The 27,783-nt window shown below is 41.9% G+C and overlaps 1 protein-coding gene across 2 annotated transcripts in view; it reads right to left on the bottom strand.

Annotated features, from left to right (window-relative positions):
* Positions 1-27,783, bottom strand: part of Kitlg (KIT ligand) — an 81,141-nt gene that overhangs the window by 11,715 nt on the left and 41,643 nt on the right. The window contains exons 3-6 of one of the 2 annotated variants that reach the window (XM_038314951.1): positions 19,039-19,101; positions 6,753-6,923; positions 5,215-5,371; positions 4,414-4,497 (exon numbers count right to left, since the gene is read on the bottom strand). In XM_038314951.1, the coding sequence (XP_038170879.1) occupies positions 4,414-4,497; positions 5,215-5,371; positions 6,753-6,923; positions 19,039-19,101 (475 nt within the window). The remainder of the gene's footprint in view (positions 1-4,413; positions 4,498-5,214; positions 5,372-6,752; positions 6,924-19,038; positions 19,102-27,783) is intronic. The other variant, XM_038314952.1, reaches the window with a different exon arrangement.

Below are 27,783 nucleotides of genomic sequence, written 5' to 3'. Positions count from 1 at the left end.
AAGCTCTGGTCCTCTGATTGACACAGCTTAGAACTCCTCCTCCTCCTCCTCTTCCTTCTTCCTCTTCCTTCTTCCTCTTCTCTTTTGGTTTTTCAAGACAGGGTCTCACTATGCAGCCCTGGTTGTCCTGGAACCCACCCTGTAGACCAGGTCGGCCTTGAAAGAGATCCACCTGTCTCTGCCTCCTGAGTGCTAGGACTAAAGGTGTGTGCCACCACAGCTTGGCCGCTTACAACCCTTTCTTTTTATTTTCTTTTGTTGGTGTTTTGCCTGCATGTGTAAGGGTGCTGGATCCTGGAGTTAACAGTTGTGAGCTGCCATGAGTGTGCTGGGAATTGAATCCGTGTCCTGTGGAAGAACAGTCAGTTCATATTCATTGAGCCATCTCTCCATTCCCTGCTTATTACTCTTATCTCTATAAACTACGAGTTTTGCAAATTTTCCTGACCACTCTTCCCCCAAACAGACTAATTTCCTTGATGCTACAGGCAAAAACATTTTACAATTCTATGGTGATTCATATTATAAACTGTACGTAGGTGCTTCATTCATAGTTCTTAGAATATGAGCACCGCAAAAGACTGGTATCTAACATATGAGTGACATTATACCTAGCCAAGCTGTGGAATGTAAGACCTATGTTTTACAAAAGAAAAAAAAAGGGGGGTGAAATAAATGGGGAAGGAAAGGAAAGATAAACCAGGATGACCAACTTATCAAAAAAAAAAAAAAAAAGAAGCTTAAATACCTTTTGGACTTTGCATCCAGGTTTTCTCTTTTTGTTTGTTTGATTGTTTTTGTTGTTGTTGTTAATGTTGTTTTTGAAGTTGGAAAGTATGAAATTCTTTCCTTAAAACCAGGATAGTGACAGCCTTCTCAAACTACATGATTATAAGCCTGGACACATTTTATAAAACAACTATTCTCACTAATTAGGCCACAAACAGTACAAGCTTGTGACTGCCAACAGAAATATGCAAAGAAAGACCCACTACTGGTTTTGGCTTCTCTGAGCTGGGAAGATGCAACTCCACTAAGGCTCCATGCTCTCTTGAGAGATGGGAGTTCAGGGTTGCTGACTTGGGTGGGATTGAACCCTTGTACTTGATGAAAATGCACTGTGCAAACAAGAAACATCACGAACCTTTTGCTGAGTCTCTTTAAGGTATCAGACAAATAACAACCTATACAAGGGCAGGGAGACACATAGCAAAGGCTTGCTGGAGCACAACTCTTACCGAGCAAACATACTGATACTCTCATGGCAATAATACAAGGAGGTCTACAGTCCAGATTGTTCAGTATCCAAAGTACTCTAGAGACATTTCAGAAAACCCAAACCTTAAGAATGAGGCTGTTGCCCTTTCCTTGTCTCTAACAAAGTTTTCAAACAAGCCTGGAAAGGCAGATGAAGCTTCTCTATCAGTGAATGAACCACAAACTGAACAAAACGCAAGTCTCTAAAAGAATGCTACAAAAACTATCTAACAATGTAACAGTCATGATATGTGTCATATGTTAAAAAATTACTGACATTTAGAGAATAGCTGGCCACAATCAGGAAGACAAAAAAAGCTATAGAGATTGAATGCTAAGATGACATACATGTCCAACTTAGGCGGTAAGAATGTTAGACAAAAAAAAGAAAATCTCTTGATATGAAGATAGAAAATCTCAGCACCAAAACATAAGAAGTAACTAGATGGAAATTCTAGAACATAAAAAGAAACCAGAGATGAGAGCAAACTCTGACTGTAAGATTCAGTCCAGAGGAGGTTGAAGAAAACCTTAGTAAATTGGAAACCAAAGAAGTGAAATTTATACATTGAAATTGACAATGATAAAGAGGTTTCATAAAATCAATACAGGCAATCCCAGCACTTGGGAGGTGGAAACAGAAGATGAACAAGCCATGATCAGTAGAGGGAGTGAGTTCAAGGCTAGCCGGGACTTTGTGAGATCTTTTCTTAAGAGAAGCAAAAAGGAAAGAAAAAAATAAAAACAATGCAAGCAAGCCTTGTGACACCAAACACAATACCAAACTGACAAAGTGATGTGTGACTGGCTGTCTCAGAAGGAGAGGAACAAGAGAATAAGGAAGAAATATTTGCACACCTATGAGCAAACTCTGCTTAGCTTTGGGATTGGAAGTAAATTTAGAAATTCAAGAAACCAGACAAACATCAAGAAAAAGGAATCCAAAGAAAATCACCTGTCATTGACATCTTTCACATTACTTAAATTTTTTTTTTTTTTTTTTTTTTTTTTTTTTTTTTTTTTTGTTTTTCGAGACAGGGTTTCTCTGCAGCTTTTTTTAGAGCCTGTCCTGGAACTAGCTCTTGTAGACCAGGCTGGCCTCGAACTCACAGAGATCCGCCTGCCTCTGCCTCCCGAGTGCTGGGATTAAACATTACTTAAATTTAAAAAAGGAGGAAATATGTCCAATATAAAGTACATGGAGAAAAGCAACGCAAATGGTTGATTTTACCTCTCAGATATTTTATTTGCAGAGAGAAAGTGTAATGGTGTTACCTTTCAAAGAATAAAAGAAAAAATTACTAACCCAGAATTTGCTATCTACTAAAAAGTACCTCTACGTGCAACAAATACTACATACTTTTCTCAAGAAAAAGAAAAGGTTTGTTGAGGATAGATCTGTGTTGCAGAAAATGCCAAAGGGGTTCTATTTCTTGAGACGAATTCATGTGAGGTAGAAACTTGGATTGAGAAAGAAATGGGAGGAATGAAAATAGCATAAAAAGTGACACACTTTTTTATTGAAAGGATACAGAGTTGCTTAGAACAACAGTTTGAAAACTCTGAATATGGGCATTTATGACTTAAGGGTATGACATTTTATAAACACAATAGAACGGGTCGTGTAAGGTCTATGTTTTTTCTTGAAGTACACCAATAATAACTCTAAAAAATATTACAAGTTCAGATGTATATTTTAGCTCCCCAAATCACTATAAATAACACAAAAAGATACTGAGGATCAAATAGAAATGAAATGGATTCCTCAGAACAATGGGGCTAGAATGAAAAAAAAAAAAAAAGAGGGAATAAAAACTGGAGCAAGAAAGCAAGGGGAAAATTTATCCACAACAATGACATGACATATAAAGAGCTGAAACAGCAGAGGCAGCTGGGTGTGGTACCCATACTGGAATCCCAGCACTTGAGAGACGGAGACAGACAGATAGCAAGCCTGATTGCACATTAAGAATTTGTTTCCAAAAAACCAACGCATGTATGCATAGTTTTGAAAAACCATAGAAACACAATATACAAAAATGTATGGGAATCAGCAACACCAGTGCATACAAAGGAACTTTTACCTATTAAGGCAAAGAAACTAGTTTAAAATCAACCATGCAATTTTTCCAACTTTAGAATCTGGGACAGGTTGAGCACGTTAGAAGCGAAGTAAGGAGGATGGAAACAGTACATATTAATATCAATGAGACAGGAACTGAGGGTCTAAGATGTTAAAAGTGATTTCTTTGAACAGACGAGTAGGAGAGCCTAAAGATGACACACGCATGAGAAACTCGTCAGATTCGATGTGTTAAGCATGAAGTTCAGAATTTAGGTTTCAGGAGACTGTCCAGCAAACATCGGACGCTGTAGACTGCCAGCCCATGAGCTCTGGCCACCATCCTCCCATCAGATGCATTAAAAGTCTATACTACGAAATATATAGATGTTCCCAAGTTTTGATGGAAACAAATTCTAAAACGTGAACTTCAGAGATTTTTCTTTTAAAATGACTTAAGTTACTATAAATCTGTAAAGGAATGAGGCCAAAGTATATACACAGTATATTCAAGAGCCTTTGTAATTCTCATTGCAAAGATTTGAAAATAAGACACAGTCTTCCAGGAACCTGGGTTCTTGGGTGGAGAGGACAGAAATTTTAGGGAAACAACTACATTCTCTTCCAACTCTTGGGCAAAATGACAATGTCGCCAATTTCTTAAACATGTGGTAGTAAACAGAGACACAAAACTGAAAATATCCTTGGAAGGGAAGAGAGAGACTTAGCACAAATACTTTAAATGTCAAAACTCCATTCTGGCCAGGTACATTCTCCACAAAGTTTATTTTAAGCCTACAATGATTTTATAAAAAAAAAGTCTTCATCATATTTCTACAATTAATTTCATGCCTTATTTAAAATAATCTTAGCAGAAAGTTTATTGGCCTAATTCCTTCATCATTACCTTAAAACTCCAGGGAAATCCAAGTCTATAAATCAGATATTTAATTGTCAGGAAGACCATACAAGGAATAACAGTACCAGAATAGTATTATTAGCAATAGTGTATAAAATGTCTTTAAAGTCCATGCAATACTCCTAGAGAGGCTACTTGGAGCCATGCATGCATTAAGTCAGATGCGTGTACTTACTATTACTGCTACTGCTGTCATTCCTAAGGGAGCTGGCTGCAACAGGGGGTAACATAAATGGTTTTGTGACACTGACTCTGGAATCTAAATAGAAAGCAATAACGTGTCAGTGTTACCATGGTGATTTATATGAATCACAGAGTCCCCAAAAGGTGAAGTGCGAGACCAGAGCACATGCTGGGCCTGCTCCCCATATCTAGATCATCCAGTTCCTACTTATTCATACTTAGTCCTGTTACTCAGTTTTATCAAGAAATCCACTATAGCCATCTTGCAGAACAATGATTTATGGCATGCATACACATGTTCAGAAATGTGAATAATTAAAGGCCATTGGTAATTCGTCATGTTTTAAAAGAGAGCAATGACGTTAGTTCTAACATAGGGATCCAGCTCAGGGAGAATAGGGATTAGAATGAGCTGGTGAGGATTGGAACTCAAGTCTTAAGGAAAAGATCTGAGAAGTGAAGAGTAGGGACCACTGGGAATGAAGGATAACATAATTCTACTCTACTAACAAATATCGGGTAAGAAAAAAGGTGAGCCACCAACTGTGCACCGTTAACTCACACAATTCTTCCATTTAAAAATAGTGAGTATTGTTTTGGTCTTAGAAATTGACATATCTCTAGCAGTTAATAGATGATGATCACTAGTGATCATCGATACTTGTTTTGTTTTTATTGGAAAAACAGACATGGTCTTACTATCATAATACATCCGGCTGATTCAGAAGTAGAGTCCTAACAGAAGTCCCAGCTGTCTACATACATTTAAAACAGAAATGCTTAAATGTCTTACCTTTCTCGGGACCTAATGTTGACGAAAGCACACAGTCGCTCGTGTCAGATGCCACCATAAAGTCCTTGAAAGCATCAATGGATCTATTGAAAATACTAAAGAATTCTTCAGGAGTGAAGAGCCTGGGTTCTGGCCTCTTCGGTGATTCTTTTACATTCTAGACCAAGAAATAAATAAACTAAATAAATAAGAGTCTATTTTCCGAAGAACTCGAAGTCTTCACTGATGTTAAGATAATGGACTCCTGACTCTGCCCTCAAAGAGAAACTATTTGAAATCTACAAGCTGACAGTTTCAAACAGCTATTCTAATAGACACAACTCAGATTGGCTAGAGGATAATGATTACATCAGATCAGTCTCAGACTCAACTCACAACTAAAGCAACTAGAGAAGGCAGAAATACAAAAGGACAATAAAATGATCCCCCAAGAATTAAGAATTTTAAAATATGCTTATTAGAGTATGAATGTTAGCTTTTATTTATTTATTTTTCTTTGGTTTTTTAAGACAGAGTTTCTCTGTGTAACAGCCATAGCTGTCCTGGAACTAGATTTGTACACCAGGTTGGCCTAGAACTCCGAGATCTGGCTGCCTCTGCCTCCCAAGTGCTGAGATTAAAGGCATGCACCACCACACCCAATGAGCATTAGTTTTTTAAAAGACTCCTCCATAAAACATGTTCCAAGAATTTCCATCTGGGCATTCCAAATAACAGAAAGGATTTGAACCAAAGGGAGCTCTTTTAATTTTTTTTTTATTTCTTAATTATTTGTATGTATGTGTTGAGGGGGTTGGTGGCATGTGTAGGTATGAATAGAGATGTCCACGGAGTCCAGAAGAGGGTATTACATCTCCTGGAGCTGGAATTACAGATGGTCGTGAGTTACTCGGCATGGGTTCTAGAAACCAAATAAACTTGGAAAGTTTATTGCCTTTGCCTGAATAGGAAGCGCTCTTTACTGCTGAACCATCTCCACAGCCCCACAGAAAATTCCTATTGATCAAGAAATTCTACTCACAGGGAAATACCCTACGGAAACTCTCATGCACACATATCATAAGACAGAAAAAAAACTATAGCAGCAGTATTTGTAACCCTGTGTCAATCAATGGATGTGTGGCTTACTGAACAGTGGTATTCTCAGTAATAATGTAAAACTCTATCAACAGCAAAAAATCAACAGAGCAAGTAGTCTGAGCTCTCTAAGGGCAACATTGGGTTTAAATACATTTGAAACTTACTGGGAAGGTGATATGAACTCCACTGAAATGAAAAGCAAAGCAAAATCAAAATTGTTTTTAGCATTACAGTGCAAAGATACTGTATTTTCACTGTAGGTGGCAATATTTAGGCCCGAATATTCATTTCAGCGTTGCAGTAGAACTAGAGATTCGGGACTCTTAACTATTTTTAAACTAAAAGTTTATATTTAAAATAACACAAAATCAGGAGGCTCCCATCCCACCAGTACCATCGGCTAGGAAAGGTCTTAAGAGTTGTATGAGAAGAATTAATTCTAATAACTATCACGTTACCTTGGGTGCATTTTCTTCCATACATTCCACGAGGTCATCCACTATCTTTGTAAGCTTGTCTATGATGGAGTAATTGCTCAAGCCTTCAGAAATATTTGAAAACTTGTCCAGAAGGTCAGTCAAGCTAAGTGACAACTGTATTACCATATCTCGCAACCAACAGTGACTGGGCTGGAAGACATTCAAAGACCAAACATCCATGAATAAAGGGCAAGAGAGCCAGAGGGCTCTTTACATCTATCTGTCACCGAGTTAGTCACTGACTGCAGGACAAGGGACTTCCTTAGAACACCGCAGGTCAACTCGTCTTGATCCAGCCAGATTTCAGAAAAAAAAAAAACAAAAAAACCAGACTGCATGAGATCAGAAAAAAATGGGAGAAAATGAAGCCAGTAAGAGCCAACCTTTAACCCACACAAAGTTCATCTATGAATGGACTTAAATTCTATGGAAGATTATTTATGGTCTACCCACTGTGACATCCCCCCCCCCCCTCCAAGAGCATTAGAAAAAACCAGACTGCATGAGTCAATGACTTTCCCTTCCACGGGAGAAAATGAAGCCAGTCAGAGCCAAACCTTAACCCACACAAAGTTCATCTATGAATGGACTTAAGTTCTACGGAAGATTATTTATGGTCTACCCACTGTGACTCCACTCCCCCAAGAGCATGAGATACAGGTTGGTGTTGTAGGAATTACCAACAGTTACTGGGGAGGGGAATCTTAGCTCTGAAGGAACTCCAAGGCTAAAATAAATTAACCTAAAGGTCTTGATAGGTTTCAAGGCTTCTGAACAGACAGATTACATGGGCGGGCATGTGGTTTGAGGGCTGAATGGAAGCACTTCAGCCTAGCTGGCAGTACCAGCTGTGTTGTGTGTGGGAGGGAGCACAAGGTGAAAGTGTTTTCCTTGTTCAAAACTATCATTCCACACTTTGCTCAAAAACTATCTAAAATTTCAAGGTTGTGATAGTGGCACACAGCGCCGGCACACAGAACCCAGCGGGCCCAGCTCAGGGAGCCAGTTCTGCCCCAGTTGTTAGATAGGAACGGGAAGCTGCGATCAGGCCCAGCTGCACTCTGGTCTAGAATTAATGTCTTGTTATCTATGGGGCCTTTACTGCAGCGTATTCTGGGGTGTGTGGGGTTGCTCAGAAACCATGTACTAAAAGGATAGATGAATGGGTGGAAAAAGGGAATTAATTAGAGGCCAGAGAATTGACTTTGCTTAAGAGCATGAGTTACTTTGGCAGAGGATTTCGGTTTACTTCTCAGCACCCTCAGGAGAGCTCCCACACATCTCTAGTGCCAGTTCCAGGGGACCCCAATGACGGCTTCTAGCCTCTGAGGGTACCTGGCAAATACACAGTACACTTGCTTGTAAGCAAGGACTCTCTATAAAGACTGCAAATCCTCCACGTTCCCACTTGGATTACCAACAAGCTGGTTTCAAAGCTGTCAGTTTTTCACGATCCACTCCGTGAGCGTGTCTCCTCTCAGGCCAATAGGCAGACTCTGGAGCAGACACACTACAAGACCATTTCTATGTTCAAACGGCCATCACCAACCTGTGCAATTAGCTGCAGCTATACAAATTTCCTTTTTATTCCATGTTGCCAATATTCTTGCCTATCCTCTTAGATCTTCTGACACAATTAAATGCCTTTATTTTGAACCAAGGCACCCTTTTTATCCTGAGGTTGTTTCTTCAAAAAGAAAAAAGAAAAGAAAAGTGTTCCTTCTCTCTTCTTTCTTTCTGTATCCCTCTAAGAACCCCTGACTACAGTGGAAGACTATGCTCATTCATTTCTTATTTTTAACCTGGAGAAATTTGGGAAGACTTATGACGCCCTCTGTTCAGCTCTATTTATGACATTTCACCTTCTCCTTTCTGTTTAGTTAAGACTTTTCTCAATTTCCCAGACCTAAATCAAGTCTGAGTAATAGTATTTCCCAAGGTCTATCTTTTCAAACGCAGGGACAACTTGTCTTCATAATAACAATTTCTTTGACATAAATTCACTCATCAGCCAGGTGGTAGTGATGATCCTTTAATCCCAGCACTTGGAGGGCAGAGGCAGATGGATCTCTGTGAGTTCAAGGCCAGCCTGGTCTATAGAGCAAGTTACAAGACAACCAGGGCTTTTACAGAGAGAAACCCTGTCTCAAAAAACAAAAAAAGTCATTCATTCATTTCTTTCCTTTTTATCCCCATTCTCCATCCTGCTACACAGACAGGACCTTGCTATGAAGTTCAGATGAATCACCACCTTGTGATCCTTCTGCCTCAGTCTCCCAAGTAGAGAAACATGCCACCATTCACCAGGCTTGCTAGCTACATCTTTAGGTACCCTGCTAAAAACTCACTCATTTCCAAGCCCTTGCTATATTTTATTCAACAGTCACTATTGTTTGTACCAGGGTTCTCTTGCAAAGATTGCATCTTTAACTCAGCCCTATGCATTCACTAATCTGTTCACTCAGCTATGGAGAGGTTTTGTAAGACTCTTGGATCTACTGGAGAGACAACCATAGTAAAAAAAATCCATATTCACTGTCAGTCCCTTTTCACCTTCCTGCTGGGAAGGCAGGGGTGGGGGCGGGGATGACTGGAGGGGGAGACAGAATGTGGAAGAACAGGATGGGCGGGGGGGGGGGGGGGGGGGGAGAGGGGAAGGAGGGCGATGGATGACCAGTTTTGACAAGAACATCAAGCAGTTTCTTTTCCTTCTTCTTTTTTTTTTCTGTTTAATTAAATATAGTCAATGATTTGCAAAGAGAACAAAACACAGTGCACCCACTAAGCATTTCATTTGTGAGGCCAGAGGAAGTCTGTTGTTCAGTTGTTCCAAGATTATGGTTATGAAATAGCTGATTAAGTGTTGTCAAATTCACAAACAGGATCCTTTCTCCTTTGCCTGAAAATGGCACTAAGGCAACTTCTTATCTTTCCGGGGCCATTTAAAACTTTAATGCTTAAAAGTAAATATTAACTCACAGCCGTTATTAGAAGACAGACTGTTCTCGCTGGCTCAAAGAATGTGGAGGGTCAGGAAAGTTAAGAGTAATGCAAGATGTTATAGAAAACGCAGGGCCTTCACATAGCTGAAGGACACATCATTTGACTTGACGGGGTTTGCCTTTTGTCTTTTTTTCTAATGCATACATATATCTATCAAAAGAAGAAATGAAAACCACTTTCAATAGGAAAACTGGCCTGCGTTTTTCCTTGCCTCCATACTGCATATAATGTTACCTTCCTTCCTGTTACCTTCCGATTTCCATTCTCAAGCATTTCATTTGAGAGATGGTAGGAGGTTAATTAGAGTGGGTCTTTCTGAGGCTCCTGGAGCATCATGTGTTACTCCTACATATTTGTACCCATATTAATGGAAAATGCTAATTGACTCCATGACCTTAAACCACCATCTCTGGACCATGCCATTACTGATTTAGCTATGAATTTTCCTAGGGATTTGAGCAGACCGTGGGCACCAAATAACATGATTTCACCACACGACTAAATGAAAGATACAATGAAAGGCAAATATAATTGTCAGTATTCCAAACACGAGTGGGAACTAAGTGCTTGGCAGTGGCAATGATGAAAACACCCACGCATCCCTAAAATCAGGCGAATGTTGAAAAGAAGATGCGTGGGTTCTGTAAGCTGTGTGATGGAGCCGCTCTGCAGCATTAGTCAGTCAATTTGAGCCATGTGTGATGAAAATGTGGTAGAAATACCTTGGAGCTTGCTACGTCTGGATATTTTGTCCCCTCAGATTCTGACATGTTATTCTCCATCAGTTGCATAAGCACAGTCTCTTGGCGCTCACCATAAGATTCAAGGGTTTCAGCTGGGCGGTGGTGGTGGTGCATGCCTTTAATCCTAGCACTCGGGAGGCAGAGGCAGGTGGATCTCTGTGAGTTCGAGGCCAGCCTGGTCTACAAGAGCTAGTTCCAGGACAGGCTCCAAAGCTACAGAGAAACCCTGTCTCGAAAAACCAAAAATAAAATAAATAAATTTAAAAAAAAAGATTCAAGGGTTTCAAAGTAAGCAAAGCATACTTGGTATACTTGGTAGCTATGTACTTTCTTAATGAGCTGAAATTAGGTATAGTGCTATCAATCAGATTCTGAGGGAGAAAAGCCCTGGCTAGTAAACTCTGAATGATATTCACAAGGAGTACACACCCAGCTTCCAATTCTTGGCAACAGCAATATGATTCCATGGGTGGGCAAACCTAAAGCTTCCTAAAAATAGTGCACTGTAAAAGATTATGTCTTTCCATGGTTAGCAGAGCCTTCCCCAAACCTTAATTCCTTTTAGATGATCTGGTTTTGGGGATGACTCCGTGAGTCCTCCCCTGAACAATTCACCTGGATCTTCAGTGCTTATCCACTAAGTTTGCATTTGCTCTTTAAAACTAAAGAGATGGACAATACTCAGTCTGACCAAGATGGTATTCAACCCAAGCAATATAAACACATGCTATTTCTTGGGACAGGACTATAAATGGCCCCTGAGCCAGACCTAAGATAGCAAAGTGAGGATACATAGCAGAGAGGTAGCAGAGCCCTATAGGTCATGAACTCAATTCTTAGGTAGAGTCACCTCACTTGGAATTCTAGGCAAGTCAGTTCATTTAGGGCTTCACTCCCTCCCTCTGGGATCTGCTTAATTTGTTCTGGCAAATGCTGGAGTTGACCCCCATCTGTGGTTACGTGTTACAACATGCACGGTGAACATTTAGTGTCTGAAGTAGAAATTGTTGTAGGTGTGAAATGTGCAGAGGATTTTCAATAATGCAAGGAAGGCAAAACATTCTAGTTTTATAATTTTACATTAAAGTAAATGATTGCATTTTGAATATTGCAAGCTAAATATAATTTATTACATTCAATTGAATCTGTTCTTTTAAACTTTTTTTTTTAAATGTGGCTACAAAAGAAGTGAGGATTACATGTGGCTCTTTCTTTTCTATCAGACAGTAATTTGATTACATGTTCTAAACCGGGCCCAGTTTATCCATTTCCCTCTTTCTTTCCTTCTTTCTTTCTTCCTTCCTTCCTTCCTTCCTTCCTTTCTTTCTTTCTTTCTTCCTTTCTTTCTTCCTTTCTTTCTTCTTTTTTCTTTCTCTCTTCCTTTCTTTTTCCTTTTTTTTCTTTTTAAGAAACACTTTCTTAAGGCAGGTAGGTATTGGAGGCATGGGACTATAAGCCCACTACTTCAAGATGATGAAGTAGGAAAATGTGGAATTTAAGGTCATTACTGGCTCCATAGTGAGTTTGAGGTCATCCTAGGCTACAGAAGAACTTCTCAATAAAATAAAATAAAAGTTTAAAGTTTAATGCTTTCTTCCTAAATGGAAGGTTAAAGTAGATGAAGAGATAAGTCTGCTTATCTACTTAGCTGAATTTAATTTCTAAAGTATCATATCATAGTGGTGGACCATCTAAATCCATATGGACAGGGACATGTCTTACGATGACAGTGAACACCTGATTCAGATAAGCCCGTAAGAAAAATCTCCGCCACAATAGTAATGGTAATCAGAGCTATAATTAATAGTCTTTGAGTAGGGCTAGACTCTAGTGTGTCAATTTGGTGACTGAGACAGCTGTGGAACAAGGAAGAAGCACTCTGCACAGACACAAGGAAAATCTACAGAGAATCAGACACACCTGGTAGCCTTGCAACCACGGTCCCCATGAGACCCACACACACCCAGGCCCTTGGCGGTGAGCTGCTTTCTCTCATCCTCCAAGAAAGGGACCTACCTTCCCTTCCTTTCTCCTTTCCTTTCCTTTCTCTTCCTTTTCTTTTTCCCCTTCCTTTTCCTGGTTAAGTTTGAGTCCCCTATTGTTAAAAAAGGACCATGGGCATCCTTATCAGTATGGTAAGATAGGCTTCTTCAATACTCAGAAATCTGGCGTTTTCACTATAATTAAGTTAAACGTTGTCTGGTAAGTGGTTTTTGAGTAAGTACTATATGCGGGAATGTACTATATCTAGGGAATGGAAAGAAGTATCTAGGGAATGGAAAGAGAAGTACTATATCTAGGGAATGAAAAGGAATACAGCAAAGTGAAGAGCCCACCTCTGCTTTTTCTGTAGTTAAGACAGAAGAAACAAAGGAGTCAACAACAGAGTCATATTATCTGGGCATGGTGGCACACCCATGTATCAGCAGCCAGCCCTTGGAAGGCCGAGGCAGGAGGACTTCGAGCTTGAGACCTGCCAAGTTATTGTGATCATAATGATAATAGCAATGACAGCGATGATGGTGACAACTATTATGTGCATGCCACACATCACAACACATTGAGATGAGCACATAACCCCATATACTTCAGCTGCCTCCTGAGAATTATGATATTATACCCACAATGAATACCTTCTTGGGAATTCCACAGAAATCAAGAGATAATAAGCTAAAAGACAACATTCCTTCAGCACGCACATGGTGTTAGTGCTGCTGGGCACTGTGTCTTCAGCATCAATTTCCTAGGGTCCCATATTAAAAAGGAAAGAGAAAGACCTTAACCTACTTTTAAAAGAGCCATTAGCTACCATATGGTAAGTTCCCAAATAGCCACAATTCCATGGTAGGGTAAGTGGGCAGAGGAAAGAACATCCCTAGAAAGGGGAAGCAGCAATCAGCATAGCACAGAAGTTGAGGACAGGTAGGACTTCAGGGGGCAGTGAAACCTCAGGCTGGGGTGGAGAGTTGGTGCGGAGGAAAAATGGGTAATACCAGAGCGAGGCAAGATTGTGGAGATTGTGGATTATTATAAACAGCAAGCTTAGAGGTTTGGATCTCAGCTCAGCCTTCTGCAAACTAGGACGAGATGGTTCTTGAGAAGAAATGATTCCATACCAACAGGTTAGGAGGCTCAAATGCACAACTAAAAACTCTTACAACCAAGACCTCATGGGGTGTGCACAAATTTAAAGACGAGGGAGGAGCTTTGCGGAGGTTCCGATACTACATCACCTGGGCCCTTAAGGATCGCAAGTGATTGATTACGTGTCAGGGAAGGCTTCTACTGCCTTTCATTGTGTCCTTCCATCAAATATTTAGTAAATGCCCACCACCCAGAAGCCACTGCAGGTGAAGATCAGCACAACAAATGAAAACAACGTGTACATATAGGCTTCCTTCATTTTTGCCATGTTTGTGGGCTAGGGGAAGACTGTCAATCAAAAAGCCCCATAACCCATCAGGAAACTGTATTTTGAGCCCTTGTTGGAATAATGCCTTTTCCTGTTTCAGAAGATGAAAGGGAAGCCAGTCAGTACATACGAAGGAGGGATAGGGCCACAGTTGTACAACCATTTTTAAGTCACCCTGTCAAACCAGGAACCGAAGGACACAATAAGAAGTCCTGGAATGGCGAAGGAGGAAAGAACACAGAGACCAGGTGAAAGAGCCTCAGAGCGAACCTGCATGTGCCCAGGGAAAGTTATGGAGGAAGACACAGATGAAAGCTAGAGATAAAGACAGCTAGGCAGTGTACCCCGTAATGATAGAGGTCCTCAGTCAATCATTTCCCTCTTAGTTGTTCCTTTAGGAACGGGGCCTGTGACTCAGTGTGCCCAGCATAAGCACAATCCTGGGTCTGCTCTCAAGCACGGAAAACAAGCAAACCAAAACTGAAAAAGACGTACCGGTAGAGATTAGCTCGGGCAGTCAAGGTCAATAGTTATAAACTTTGATAAGGAACAGGGTGTTCACGTGGGCTTAAGGTGTCTCCAAGGCTGTTAATGAGTAAATGCACAGGAATCAGCTGAACATCTTCACTAGGTGAGAGAATCAAGTTGCCTTGTGGGGGATGACATACCTACACTGCAGCCTCTGGGAAGGACAATCTAAGCAAGTGCCAGCAAGAGACACCCTGGCTTAGACTGCATCAATTCGACAGAATCAGGAACTATCCATCACACTTGAAAGGGAACGCTTTACCAGAAACACAAAGAAAGGCTGAGCAGCGACTTCTGAAGGGGACTTCATGATACCATCTGCTGATTTCTCTTGTAGCTAGAACAAATGACCACGGAGCTGGTAGACAAGATGGAGTTTCTTTAACGGTTCTGGAGGCCAGACATTCAGGAGAAATCTTACTAAGCTAAAGTTAAGTCACTCACAGGTACTCAGGGAGGACTTTGCCCTACCCTTTCCAGTTCCTACAGGCCACCAGCCACCCAGTGTTCCCGGAGCCACTGCTTTCATCTTTAAAGCCAGCACAAGAACATTTGCAAATTTCCCTCTCAATCTCAGAGGCATCAGATTCCTTGATAAGGATGCAAGGGCATTGGCTGAGCCCACTTGATAATAAAATCTTAACCAAACTACTTCTTGATAATCCAGGCTAATCTTCTCATCTCACAATCTGGACTGAATTACTTCTTCAAAGTCCCCATAGCCAGATAAATTAGCGGGACTACAGTATCTTTGGGGAAATCACTATTCTTGAGATTATAATCATGCTATTGGAGAGACAGCAGTTCAGCAGTTAAGAGTTGTATTTCCATCCCTTGACTTAAGTTCTGTTCTCAGCACCCATGTCCAGCAATACCTCTAGACTCCATGGGCACCGGCCCTCGTGAGCATGCACGTGTGTTTGTGTATGTGTGCATGTACACACATGCACACACACACACACAATTTAAAACGCTAAAAATAAATCTTGAAAAATTAAATCGTAAACCATGATCACGGAACGGACCTTCACCAGAGTCAGAGAAATGAAAACACAAAAGGATGAAACTGAAGACTGCCAATGCATTAACATAGAATGACTGTTGCTAAATTTACTAGAGTTGAAAGTATCTTGCTGATAGGCAAGAAATTATGCTCTACTTAAGGAAGTCATACTAAAGTATTTAGAAACAAATGGCCATGATGGACACAATGCATTTGGAAAAAACAATAATACATATTTATATAGAAAAAGAAAGCTTTTCTAAAGCAAATGGATACTGGGGGGGGGGGGGGGGGGACCAGTTGAACCTGAACTAGGACACAGGTTGTTCTTTGAATGTTCTTGCAATTATTCTGTACAACTAAGGGCATTTCCAAATAAAAAGTAACAACAACAACAAAAAAAACTGTGACTGTCTAAATATAATTTACCCTAATTTCAAAACGATGAGGAATTTACCCCAGCAGTTCCTGGTATATGGGCTGAGACCCACCAGAACAAACACAGCTGGGTAGCGACCTTCAGCAACCCCACGTCCATTCTTTCTATAGTAACCGCTGCGTGAATGAAGGACCCAGCAATGTTCATTCAGGTATTTCAGGGAATTTTTTAAATAACATTTTTTTTTTAAATTTATTTTACATACCAACCAGTTTCCCCTCTCTCCTTTCCTTTTTTCCCCCTCCCTCTCCCCCATCCACTTCTCCTCCATCTCCATGGAGAAAGGGACAGGCCTCCCATGGGCTTGCACAAAGCATGACACACCAAGTTGAGGCAGGACCGAGTTCTCCCCTTGAGTTTAGGCAAGCCCAGGTAAATCCAGCTTGGGGAACAGGTTACCAAAAGCCAGCTAAGCACCAGGGAGAGGTCCTGCTCTCACTGTTAGAAGCCTTCATAAGAGACCAGGCTATGCAATTGCCACACACATGCAGAGAACCTAGGTCGATCCCATGCAGGCTCGCTCGCTGACTGTTGGTCCTGCGTCCGTGAGCTCCCATCAGCTGTCTCTGTGGGATCCCCTATCATTCTGGTATTTCTAAGCCTAAGAAGTTGAAGGAAACACCCGACCCATCCGGTGGTATTCCGGCTATGAGGATTTGAACTGGTAATGCTCAGTTGATTCAAATACTAACTAGGTGACCACAACCTGCTATTTCTGAGAGGGAATCTGCTAGGCTTTTGAGTGAGGAAACTAGACTTTCCTTTGTAGTACTTAGTCGGTTTTTACAATAAAAGTGAAAGACAAACTGTAAACTGCCCAGTGCCCGAGGCTGACTTTTATTGCTTTAGGCCCCAGGGAATCTTTCTGGCATAGAGACCCATTCCACCCTCCATTGTTTAAAGACAAAAGATTAGGCAGCTGGGGTTCTGACCACCAACAAATCATCACTGGCCACTCAACTGGGAAAGGCCCCTAGTCTTGGCAGAGATGAACACTTTAAAATGAAGGTAAAGGGTAAGACCCCAGTTTCTGGGCTGAGCCCTCCACACAAGCTTGATTTTCCTGCCAACTGCGGTGGCCAAGAACAATGTTTCTCAGTAGTTCCATGATAGCATGCCAAGACCAAATAATAGCAGGCTTCTCTCAATTGCAGAAACACGCACAAAATATGTGGCAATCAGTCGGCTTTATTTTTACAAGCCTGGTTCTGGCTATCACCAGCCCATACTGCAATGCATGATTTAGCACCATCTATGATTAGACCAGCACAAAATCCGTCTATTCGGCTATTTCCCCTGCTTATTAGGCTTGCTTTTGCAAAGAACAGCAGGGTTGCTTGGAGCTCAAGGGGGGTGCAGTCAAGAGCAGGAAGGAGTCTTTATCACCTAGAAACTTCCTTCTAACATTTGGCTCACCAATGTAATTATCCACATCGCCATTTTCAGTAACCCAGGGTTAAGAGTCAGATGGGTGAAATGGGGTGAGGTTAGGGTGTGCTTCTTAGGTCCCCCATGTTCAAGTTGCAGAACCCTGGGCTGTAAACCTTCTTGAGTCTTTTGTAAAATTGAATGATAACATCTAACTAATATACAGACTCTCTCTCACCTTTGCTGGGGGAAGCGGGGAGTTACATCCATCCTTTCACAGATAGAAAAGAAATGTCACACAAGGGCTATGTACTTACTCTTCTCTGGGTTTTTATTAAGACGGTTTCATTATTTACTCTTCGCGGTGCTGCGGGTGGAATCTGGGACCTTACATAGGCTAGGCAAGTACGTGAATCCCAAGGCCAGAGTTTTTAACCTTGTAAGCACAGGTCCAGTTGTGATCTTCACCAAGCCCTTGCTGACAACATGATCAGATGTCTGCATTGACTGATTTTCAAGCTGCTATGACTTTCTGTCTATTTGCAGAGAATGCCGCCACCTGAATTGAGCCAGTGGCTGGGCTCACGGATAGCTGGCCCAGCATGAAGAACCATGTTCCATAGAGTTCTAAAGAACTTTAAGCAGTTCCTGCTAAAACGCTCACCCAGTAAAAAGAAGTATAGCCACGGACAAGTCTCGTGGGTGGTATTTGAAAGGTGTTTTAAAGAACATAACAATATGCTTACGTTGGTCATCGTTATGGCTGACCGGTCCACAAAACCCAGAAACAACACGTGCATAATCAACATGTGGTGAGTCTCTGGGGCAGGGAACTATGGGACTCGCAAAGGTGAGATCCGCCCAGGTGGCTTTAAATTTGCTTCAGGATTGCAGTTGCGACAGTAACTCAGCACGGATGCACAGCATGTGTGCTGAAAACAGGCAGCTGCACGGCAAGTTGGAACACACACAGGATAGCAGCTTTCATGCAGGATTACTGTGCATCTTGTCGGTCCATATAGCTCTAGTGGGGCTTGCCAACAGCCGAACAACCAAGAACTTACATCAAGACAGAAAATTCTAGCTCAGAATAACTTTTATCACTGAGAGACAATTAGGGGAGTCATGGAAACGGGGGACGCATGTATGAGGCCATGGGGGGAAAGATCTGAAGAAGACACTGTGCAATGCCAAGGGTTGATAAGCTCCAGGGGGAGGCTATACATGCTACATTTATTTCATATTCACAAATTCTGACACTATGCAATAGTGTTTTAGGGACAGAGGAGAACTTTTAATGATAACCACATACTTTTATTGAAAGTTCTGTTGCATGGCTAATAAGTTCAGATATAAACATATTTCATTCTCTTAACAAAATACGAATGAGTATGTATATATACATATTATATATATATGACATCGTCAAGAAATTAAAATTAATTAACATGTACTTTACATTCATTGAGTGTAGCATTAACTTTACATTCAAGCCCCTTTGAAAGATGTCCAGGGGCAAAGGAGACATCGGTTGCTCAGTCTAATGAAGATGGTCTGTTTCCTTTTAGTTTACAGGCCTAAAACACAAGCTGAAATGCTCACTCTTAATCAATGGCTTGAGTGAAAAAAGTTTTTTAAAAATTGATAAAGCAAAGTCTACAGATATCATCTTCAAATCAAGACAAAGAGCAGAGGATTTCTTCAGTGTGAACGACCCATTTGCCCCATTAGCTACTAAAATACAACTCAGAAATGCACAGATTACATACCAAAACATCCATTCCGGTGACATAGTTGAGGGTTATCATATAGTCATTTGGAAGATTTGCCACCTACAGAGACCAATAAATAAGTGAGTAAGTACAAAAAAATTCCTTGAGAAAATGTATACATTCCACCCACTCCCGCCCCTTTGTCATCCGAAGCCCAGTGATAAGACAAGACTTCTGAATTCTCAATCTGATCATGGGTGGCTAAGTATACACCATACCTGGTACCGGAAACCTAGCCAGGTACCCAAGGCTAGCGAAGGCGCGGATCTCAGAGGAGAACCTACAACCGCCGCTTTGTTAATTCTACTGAGTTTTGGAAAACGTATCACGCATCTTCATTTCCAAATGTAGCACTGGAATTCCCCTTAGGACAATTTTCCAATTTGGTTCTACGTAAGGTTGTTATGCCTTTCTCGTCAGTAATTCTCAAAGCACCAGGGCGGGCCGAAGAAGGAAACTGCTAGACACGCAAGTTCTCAAGCCTCATCAGAAGCGCTGCATCATTTTATCTAACAAGTCCCATGGGGATGCTGACAAACTCTCCAGAGGGAGCGCTACTGTTCCATGTTGATCCTAGGAAAAGCCAGGACGGACACTTTAGATTTTAACTTAGAAAAGTTTGGTTTTGTGATAAGACTCGGTCCGGTTACTTTGGGTTGGACACTTGACGTGCCTCACCAACCTGCCTAACGTCTAAAGGTTTGGAAAAGCTTCTAACACTCTTAAAGCGATAAGCCTGGCATCAGCCAACCAGCAATGGGCTGAGCGCTCGCCCTAGGGAATTCGGAATGAAGCTATTTTCCTCATTTATAAGACAGAGATCCAGTTATAGCTAAGTGAATACGCCAAGCAGACTGTAAAATAGCAACCCATGTCCTTTCCTGAGAACTAGCAAGGGAAAACGGCTTCAAAGGCATCTGATGTCTTTATCCTGTGGCTGCTGTCTTCGCTGTTCATATAGAAAGCTGGGATCACAGGTGTATTTACAAGGGCGGGTTATCTCTGGCAAGTTTTCTATGACATAAAACATATGCCGCTTCTTCACACACACACACACACACGTGATGAGAGCAAAGCTCATGTAGTAATTAGCACCACGGAAGGTATTATTCCATCACCCACCCATTTCATCCTCGGTGAACAAATTTAACAACTGCGCTTTCTGTAACATCTGCAATGATTAACAGCAAAAGAAGTCTCATCGTTTTCAAGTACTCTCCCTCTCCTAGGCACTACACTCTTAAGCATGCAAGGGCAATGTTGTCTCCCTACCGTGGTATCTCTGTTTAACAAGTGAAGAAATGGAGACCCAGAGACCGAAACACTTGGGTGAAGTCACTTGCCTCTCGGGTATTACTTGCGGACTGGAATCCAGGTTTCCCTGATAATGGAAGGTGAATGGCTGCATAGCTCAGCAGCACAGATTCATCCAATTTGGCCCCATGTGCATTAGAATAGATTGGACCCAACAGCCTATATGTAAAATACCACTACTTGCCTAGCATGTGACACATGCCCGCAATCCTAGTATTCGTGGCCAGATGGCAAGTGAAATTCTCCTTGTGAATCTCTACCATTATCCATATCACGTGATATTCTCACTGTCAACTGGAAACAAGCCTGGGCTCCTGTAGAAGGCAGTGGTGCTTTATTTATTTTAGGAGTTAACTCTTACATTCTATACTTTAACTCTCTTCCTCTCAATCAGCTTTCCGACCATGCTTTTATTACTTCTTTTGCCTTCTGTATCTTTACCCCCTGCTTCGAAAAGCAGAACAACCTAGTCATTTTTACACAAGTCCACCAACAAAGGCACAGTGTTTACCTTAACAGGCACGAGAGTGAGAAGTTGTTTGTATTCATGATGGACTAACCATGTAAAGCCATTCCATACACCAAGAAGCAGTAGGTATTCTCAACATGAGTTGCTGGAGAGTTTATATTACTTTCTGAAGTGGAAATTTAGAATTAGTATTCCAAACCTTAGGGGCAGGGGTATAGCAAAAGGACAGAGATAAGGGCGATGCTGGCCGATTCTCATTTTATGAGAAATTAACCCATAAAAATTAAAGATGCCAAGGAAAGCTCGCAGTAAGTCCTATAACCAGGACACCAGCATCTCCACAGTGTCAGGGGGAGGATGCAGCTCCCACTGAGCTACTTCACCGAGATTTGACTTGTGGCAGGACCAAAAGTAAGAAGAGAGTGTATTTGAATGTGGTTTTACAATTCATAGTAGGTTTTCATACAGTCTCCAGTGTAACCCCGTGAGACATGCCTTTTTAAGCCGATCTCACAAATGAGGATAGGGAGGGAAGTACGAGAGTACGGAAGTTAAGTATGGGGTTAAGTGGCACCTCCGAGGTCAGAGGCAACAGGGGGTCCTGCAGCAAAGGAGAAACGCTGACTGGCTGTGCTGGTGTCTGCACACCAAGCCACATCAAGTTGGCTCTTGATAGAGCTTGGCTTCCCCTATTACCTTTGGAAGAGAATTTGAAACACTGAGCTGTAGAAACTTACAATGTATCGTATCACTTCATAAATCATCGCAATATTTCTCCACATCTGCGGTATGTTGAATAGGACCGAGAAAACACGAATCACCTGGAGATATAAATTCTACATCTCTGATATGTTTATTGATCACTGGGGAAAGTTTTATAGAGACGAGAGAGTTTGGGACCTGACAGGCAGAGGCTTGCTTAAAGGAGCGGAACTTGAAGTTGGGGCCAATGGCACAGGTTCTGAAGACAGCCATTTACGCTGGATGCTGGCCTGCCACCTGCTAATTTAGGTCTGGGAAGTGACTCCTACGGCTTCCGCTTTCATTTTCATATGCAGAATGGAAATTAAACTAGACTGTGGCTAAAGGATTTATGAGGATTAAATAACTCATACTAAGAGCTAGCTGGGCATGTGGTGTATGCCTTAATTCTCAGCCCTTTGGAAGCTGAAACAGGGAGAGTCAAGAGTTCGAGACCCTTGAGATACGTAACAAGTATAAAGTCCTTTAGGGTACACGGCAACCCTGTCTCTAAAATCCACAGTGGAAGAAAGGAAGTGCAGGAAAAGAAAGGATGGAAGGAGGGAGAGAAGGGAGGGCTTGGACACGGTGTATAAAAGAGTGAGAAAAGTGGGGGCCTGCTGAATACAGAAGCATCGTGTGTAAGGGAAGGAATGGAGAGCTGGTGGTACATTTGAGAGACAAAGAGACATTGAATAGGACACATTGGAGGGGCATCTGAATGCCTGGCACACAGATTCCTGTGGGAGGCAGTACCACTCAAGGGGAACAGTGGCCTTGGGCACATCTCACTATTTCCATTATCTCCGCGGACTTTCTACTCTGTGAAAGAGGATTAAGTGGCTAATTACTAAGATTAAGTCTGGTTTAACTTTCTGGCAAGCAGGGAAGGGAAAAGGCAGTAAATTCAGGATCAACGGCCTAGAAGAACGGATGGGAGGATGGAGGGGTCAGAGATGAGCGGAGTCACAGGTCAGTACCACAAGTTCTGCTCCACCTTTACACAAAGAACGGAACTCTCTAGAAAAGCGTGAACTAAAGTGGGGTGTTGGTGTGCACAGCTGTAATCCCAGCACTCCAGAGGTGAGGGCAGGAGGATCAAGAGGTCAAAGTCAACATTAGATACAGATTACATGGAGTGATGGTGAACTCAAGCCAGTCTGGGCTACATGAAAAGTCCTGGAAGATAAAGGGAGGAAAAGGGACAGGTGGGAAGGAGAGAGGGAGGAAAAGAAAAGCAGGGGCCTCGTCTGGGTTCTCCAGAGGGAACACGATGGTGGAGGTAAGGACCACACGAAGAACCTGTCTGCAGTCTTCCTTGGATATCCGAGGACTGACCAAACAGCAAAGGAGAACAGTTTTCAGAAAGGCTCAAAACTTTGCCAAGAAAAACGTCTTGGCAAAGCAAGCTGGCACTGGCTGCTCACCAGTCCCTGCAGGTATTTGGACTCAAGAGAAGAGAACACAAAGTCAGGACACTTAACTCCGTCTCTGGGTCACCGCTCTAAAATGTCTGGCTCTCATGACTCAAATGTCAAGTGATCAATGGGCGCTTGGACATCTGTGACAAAACCCTCAGGGTCTCAGGGTCTCAAGTCCGCAGTGGTGACTCATGGTTTCCTCGGCACCATCTGTGAAATGTTTTCCTTTTCTAACCTTTATGGGAAAGAAGGTCGTGATCTTTGGTCTCATCGGGAGCAGTCATTTAAAAATCATGGCGGAGCAGAGAAGGCTTATGGCGTCGATGTCAGTTGGGTCTTGGCCAGCTTTCTCTAACGTGGCTTTTAGTTTCCAGTATACTCCAGGAAAATCCTTAGTGTCTTTGGACAATTTTTCCCTATGAGTAAAAATCTAATTAACTAGATTAGCTACCATGGAATGTTTAAGGATCTGGGTGATTTCTTTTTTCCTTGTGTAACAATCCTAGCTGTCCTGGAACTAGCTCTTGTAGACCAGGCTGGCTTCAAACTCACAGAGCTTCACCTGCCTCTGCCTCCTGAGTGCTGGGATTAAAGGCGTGCGCCACCACCACCCATCTGGGTATCTGGGTGATTTCAATTGCCATTTTAAAAACTGAAATAATGACTTCAGAAAATTTCTTATGCCACCTCTCATTAGTTCAGAACACTTAAATAAAAGCTGATAACCCTTGTTTCCTTTCAAATAGAACACATTAATTTTTTTTTCTGTGCATATGGTACTAAGAATCAAATCCAAGGCCTTATCCATGTTGGCCAATAACTCTACTCACTGAGCTACAACCCAGCCTAAGCTCATTTCTTAAAATCTATCTCACAATGCCATGGTTTGAATATAGTTTGCTCCTGCAAAATTAATGATGGAATTATTTTTTTAGCATTTTTACATTGATTTAGACTCCTCTCATGCCCCCGCCTCCACAGATGCATGTGCATGTGCATCTGTGGAAGTCAGAAGACAACTTGTGGGAGCCAGTTCTCTGTGCTTGTTCGTGAAAGTCCCTGGGATTCAACTTGGGACCCTCAGGCAAACATCTTTGCTCACTAAACTAACTCAGCAGTCCGTCTTGTTGAAATTTAATTTTGAAAGGTGGTGGGAATGTGTGAAGCTTTGAAGAGGGAGCTAGGATTCCGTCCTTAGGAATGTGGTTTGCTCTCTTAATAGAATGTGTAGATTAATGGGCTACCGCAAGAGTTTGCCTGCTCTGAAAGCCAGTTTGACTGGGTCTTATCTTTGCCGTCTGTCTCACTGTATGGTGCACTGCCCTGTCTTAGGACTCTCCTACACAGAACCACCTGATACTGTCCTTAACTAGGGCCAGGACTGTAAGTCAAATTAAAACTCTCCATAGCTTACCAAGTCTGAGATACTATGCTATTAGCAACGGAAACAGAATAAGATACATAAACACAACTTATAATGATTTCAGTTGTTATAGTAACTGAGCTTTTAAATGTGATAGCTTCCATGAGAAAAGGTGGTACAGGAAACAGAATTCATTGTCTTTCCCTGGCAATTCACAGAGGACAGCTAAAACATTTACCTCTGGCTACTGGAAAAGATTTATCAATTATGAATATCAATCTACCACAAAAAAAACCTTTGAGAAAGACAAATCACAATATAGAGGATATTTAAAGATTAAACAGAACAGTTAAAAAAAGAATTAAAAGTTTACATTTAACTAAGTTCCCCCAAATGAAGGGAAAAGTACCACAAATGAAGAGTCGGGAGAACAGATGGGAAGGATCTACTTGAATTATTTCAATATTTGGATGCCTTCCTACATGAGTACTGACACTCAACACTGCATCCTAACAATCCATAGAAATTTTCAAGTCCATCCTTTCCCCCAGATGCTTGACTCTTTCCTTGGGTAGGTGTGTGCTTGCCATTTAAAACAGGCCTTGCAACATTTTTCAAAAACAGACCAAAACGTTCTGTAAACAGATGAACCTATTATGCTAAGTAAACATGCCAGAAGGATTTCAAATAAAAGCCATGGAGACCATAGAGGCAGTACAAAATGTCCAAGAAGAAATTAAAAAAATAAAATAAAATGTAAAGCTATAAATCATGTGCTCATGGAACAAGAGAATCTCACCCGAGCAAACATACTTTAGGCCTGTGGGCACTGCGCACACTACTGTAAGGACAGAGCTGGCAGAGTACAAAGGAAGGCTCTCCACTGGAGAAAGCTATGAGCACACAAAAACATAGTACGGGCTCACATGCTTCCCACCACAACGAATACGCCAGGGTTCGCCTGCAAAGCCTCTTCTTGCCCTTAGTCTGGGCAAGATTGATTTAGTCTAGGCAGTACAAGCTATTGAGACCTCACTGCGGCATAGAGTAATATAAAGTTTAGAAGGGTTGCCAAATTCTCTAATCGTACCGACCTTCTTGGGGGTCCCAGACTTCTCTGAGAAGCTAGGAAAGCTATCTACGCAGCCCCCCGCAGAAGTGGACGTAAAGGAAAGGAAGGCACAATTTAGAGCTTCAAATGTGAAGGATTCTCAATCATGACCACGTTTCTCATTTCAACATTTAGAAAAGGGAATCCTAGAAGGGTCTGGTAATTTGCCTATGGGCAGATGACCAGGTATTCAATGGTATTCAAACTACCCTGTGTCCCCAGGTGCCACCAGCATGTAGTAAGTACCCTACCATTTTTTTTTTTTTTTTTTTTTGGTTTTTAAAGACAGGGTTTCTCTGCAGCTTTTTAAGAGCCTGTCCTGGAGCTAGCTCTTGTAGACCAGGCTGGTCTCGAACTCACAGAGATCCGTCTGCCTCTGCCTCCCGAGTGCTGGGATTAAAGGCGTGCGCCACCACTGCCCGGCTGTACCCTCCCATTCTTGAGAAGGAATTCTGCAATCTTCTGGCCCCATAATCTCAGCAGTTGCTCCCCTTGGAATGAATGAGGCTGCTAGATGAGCATAGGAAACGCTTAACTTTCCAAACACACACACACACACACACACACACACACACACACCAGAGACAAAACTACATAGGCACTGTGGCTAAAGCAGCCCTGCAGATTCTGGTGAATCATTGAATCATCATATACTTTCACCCTCCATCCTACTTTGTAGCCTAGGAAGCCTTCGGCCCACATGCACAAGCAGCAGCTCAGCACTTCTGCAAGCGGGGCCACACAGCTTCCCCAGAGACCGGTGAGGCTGCTCTGCTCTAGCCTACCAATTTTGGTTACAGCCCTGGCTTCCTATCAGGCTCTCAAAAGCTCTCCTGCGTCAGGCCGAGCTTTATCTGGAAGCACAGATCGCCAAACAAAAGTCACAGGGTTTGGTGGCTCTAGGAATCCCTGACAGTTCATGCTCCTGAAGGCACAGAAGGGGTAAGGGGCCCCAGAGCTGGGCTTCCCTTCTCTGGCACCCTCGTTTCCTTTTTTGTTTATAGCTTCCTTGGATCATCTCTACATTCCCTTCTACATCCGGCACACTACCACCACCATAAATGGCTGAGCATCCGAAGGCGCTTGCTCAGACACTCTTCTATTTCAATTCTCATGATCATTTGATAAGATTGAGCATGATTAACTTATTGTAAGAGGCAAGAACACTGAGGTTGAGAGAAACTACGTGATATCAACTGGTTAAAATAAAACAACGAAAACCCTCCTTATTTAATATATGTCACAAAATTAAGAAGCAGAGACTGAGATTTAGAAAGGTAATTCCTTATCTAATGTAAAAGAGCGAGGATGTAAACCCAGATCTGCCAAAATTTATTATTCTGTAATCAATGTACACAGATGGGTATACTATTTTGTGAACTTTTTAAAAAAATTAACTACAGTTAGTGTGTGTATGTGTGTGTGTGCGCGCGCGCGCGCGCAGTCACATCAGTGTGTGTGTGTGTGTGTGTGTGTGTGTGTGTGTGTGTGCGCGCGCGCATGCGCAGTCACATCAGTGTGTGTGTGTGAGTGTGCAGTCACATCAGTGTGTGTGTGTGTGTGTGTGTGTGTGTGTGTGTGTGTAGGTCTAAAGGCAACTTGTGGATGTCCATTCTCTCCTTCTCTCATATCAGGTCCCAGGGATGATAGAACCTGGGTTGGCTGGCTTGTCAGAAAGCGCCTTTTACCTGCTGAGCCAACTTGCTGCCTCGCATTGTGATTCAGAGAGCAGATCTATCAAACTCCTTCAATAATTCTCTGTGCTCAGGGGTGGTTTTTGTACAGTTTCCTTTCCCTCTCCATCAAACACAGGCTGTGAATTGTATAACCAGCCATTCGGAGCCCTGTTATTCCTAACTTGACTTATTTTCAAATGTCTTAATATAAAATGCCCTAGAAAACATATTGATTTCATCAGAGGAACTATTAGATGTTTTTCCCAAGTCAAATGCTGGAAGGCAGAAAACCTTTCTCTTTTCTTGTTCGGTGATTTTAACATTTGCGTTTGGAGTGAGAAATTATATTTTACTGTCAATATTAACAAACACCCCCTTTCCAAGCCTTTCTTCTTTCTCAGCTTCTTACTACTTTTGTAGTATTTTTCAATGTATCAACTTATTATTAAAAGGCAATAAATACCGGATAAAGAGAAGAAGAGAGAGTCTTGGAAGGTATTTGTAATCCCCACCTGCGGTACTCGCAAATACCACTTTGACATTTACAAGAAGTCGTTCTTATTACGTTATGTCCTGTCAACACTTTGCAAGTAAATTCTCTTTAAGCATTGCATTAATCACATGTTCAGTTGGCACATATAGGTGTT

Source organism: Arvicola amphibius, chromosome 17, assembly GCF_903992535.2.
Source record: "Arvicola amphibius chromosome 17, mArvAmp1.2, whole genome shotgun sequence".
Lineage (NCBI taxonomy): Eukaryota > Metazoa > Chordata > Mammalia > Rodentia > Cricetidae > Arvicola > Arvicola amphibius.
This window is presented reverse-complemented; position numbering and strand designations above follow the sequence as displayed.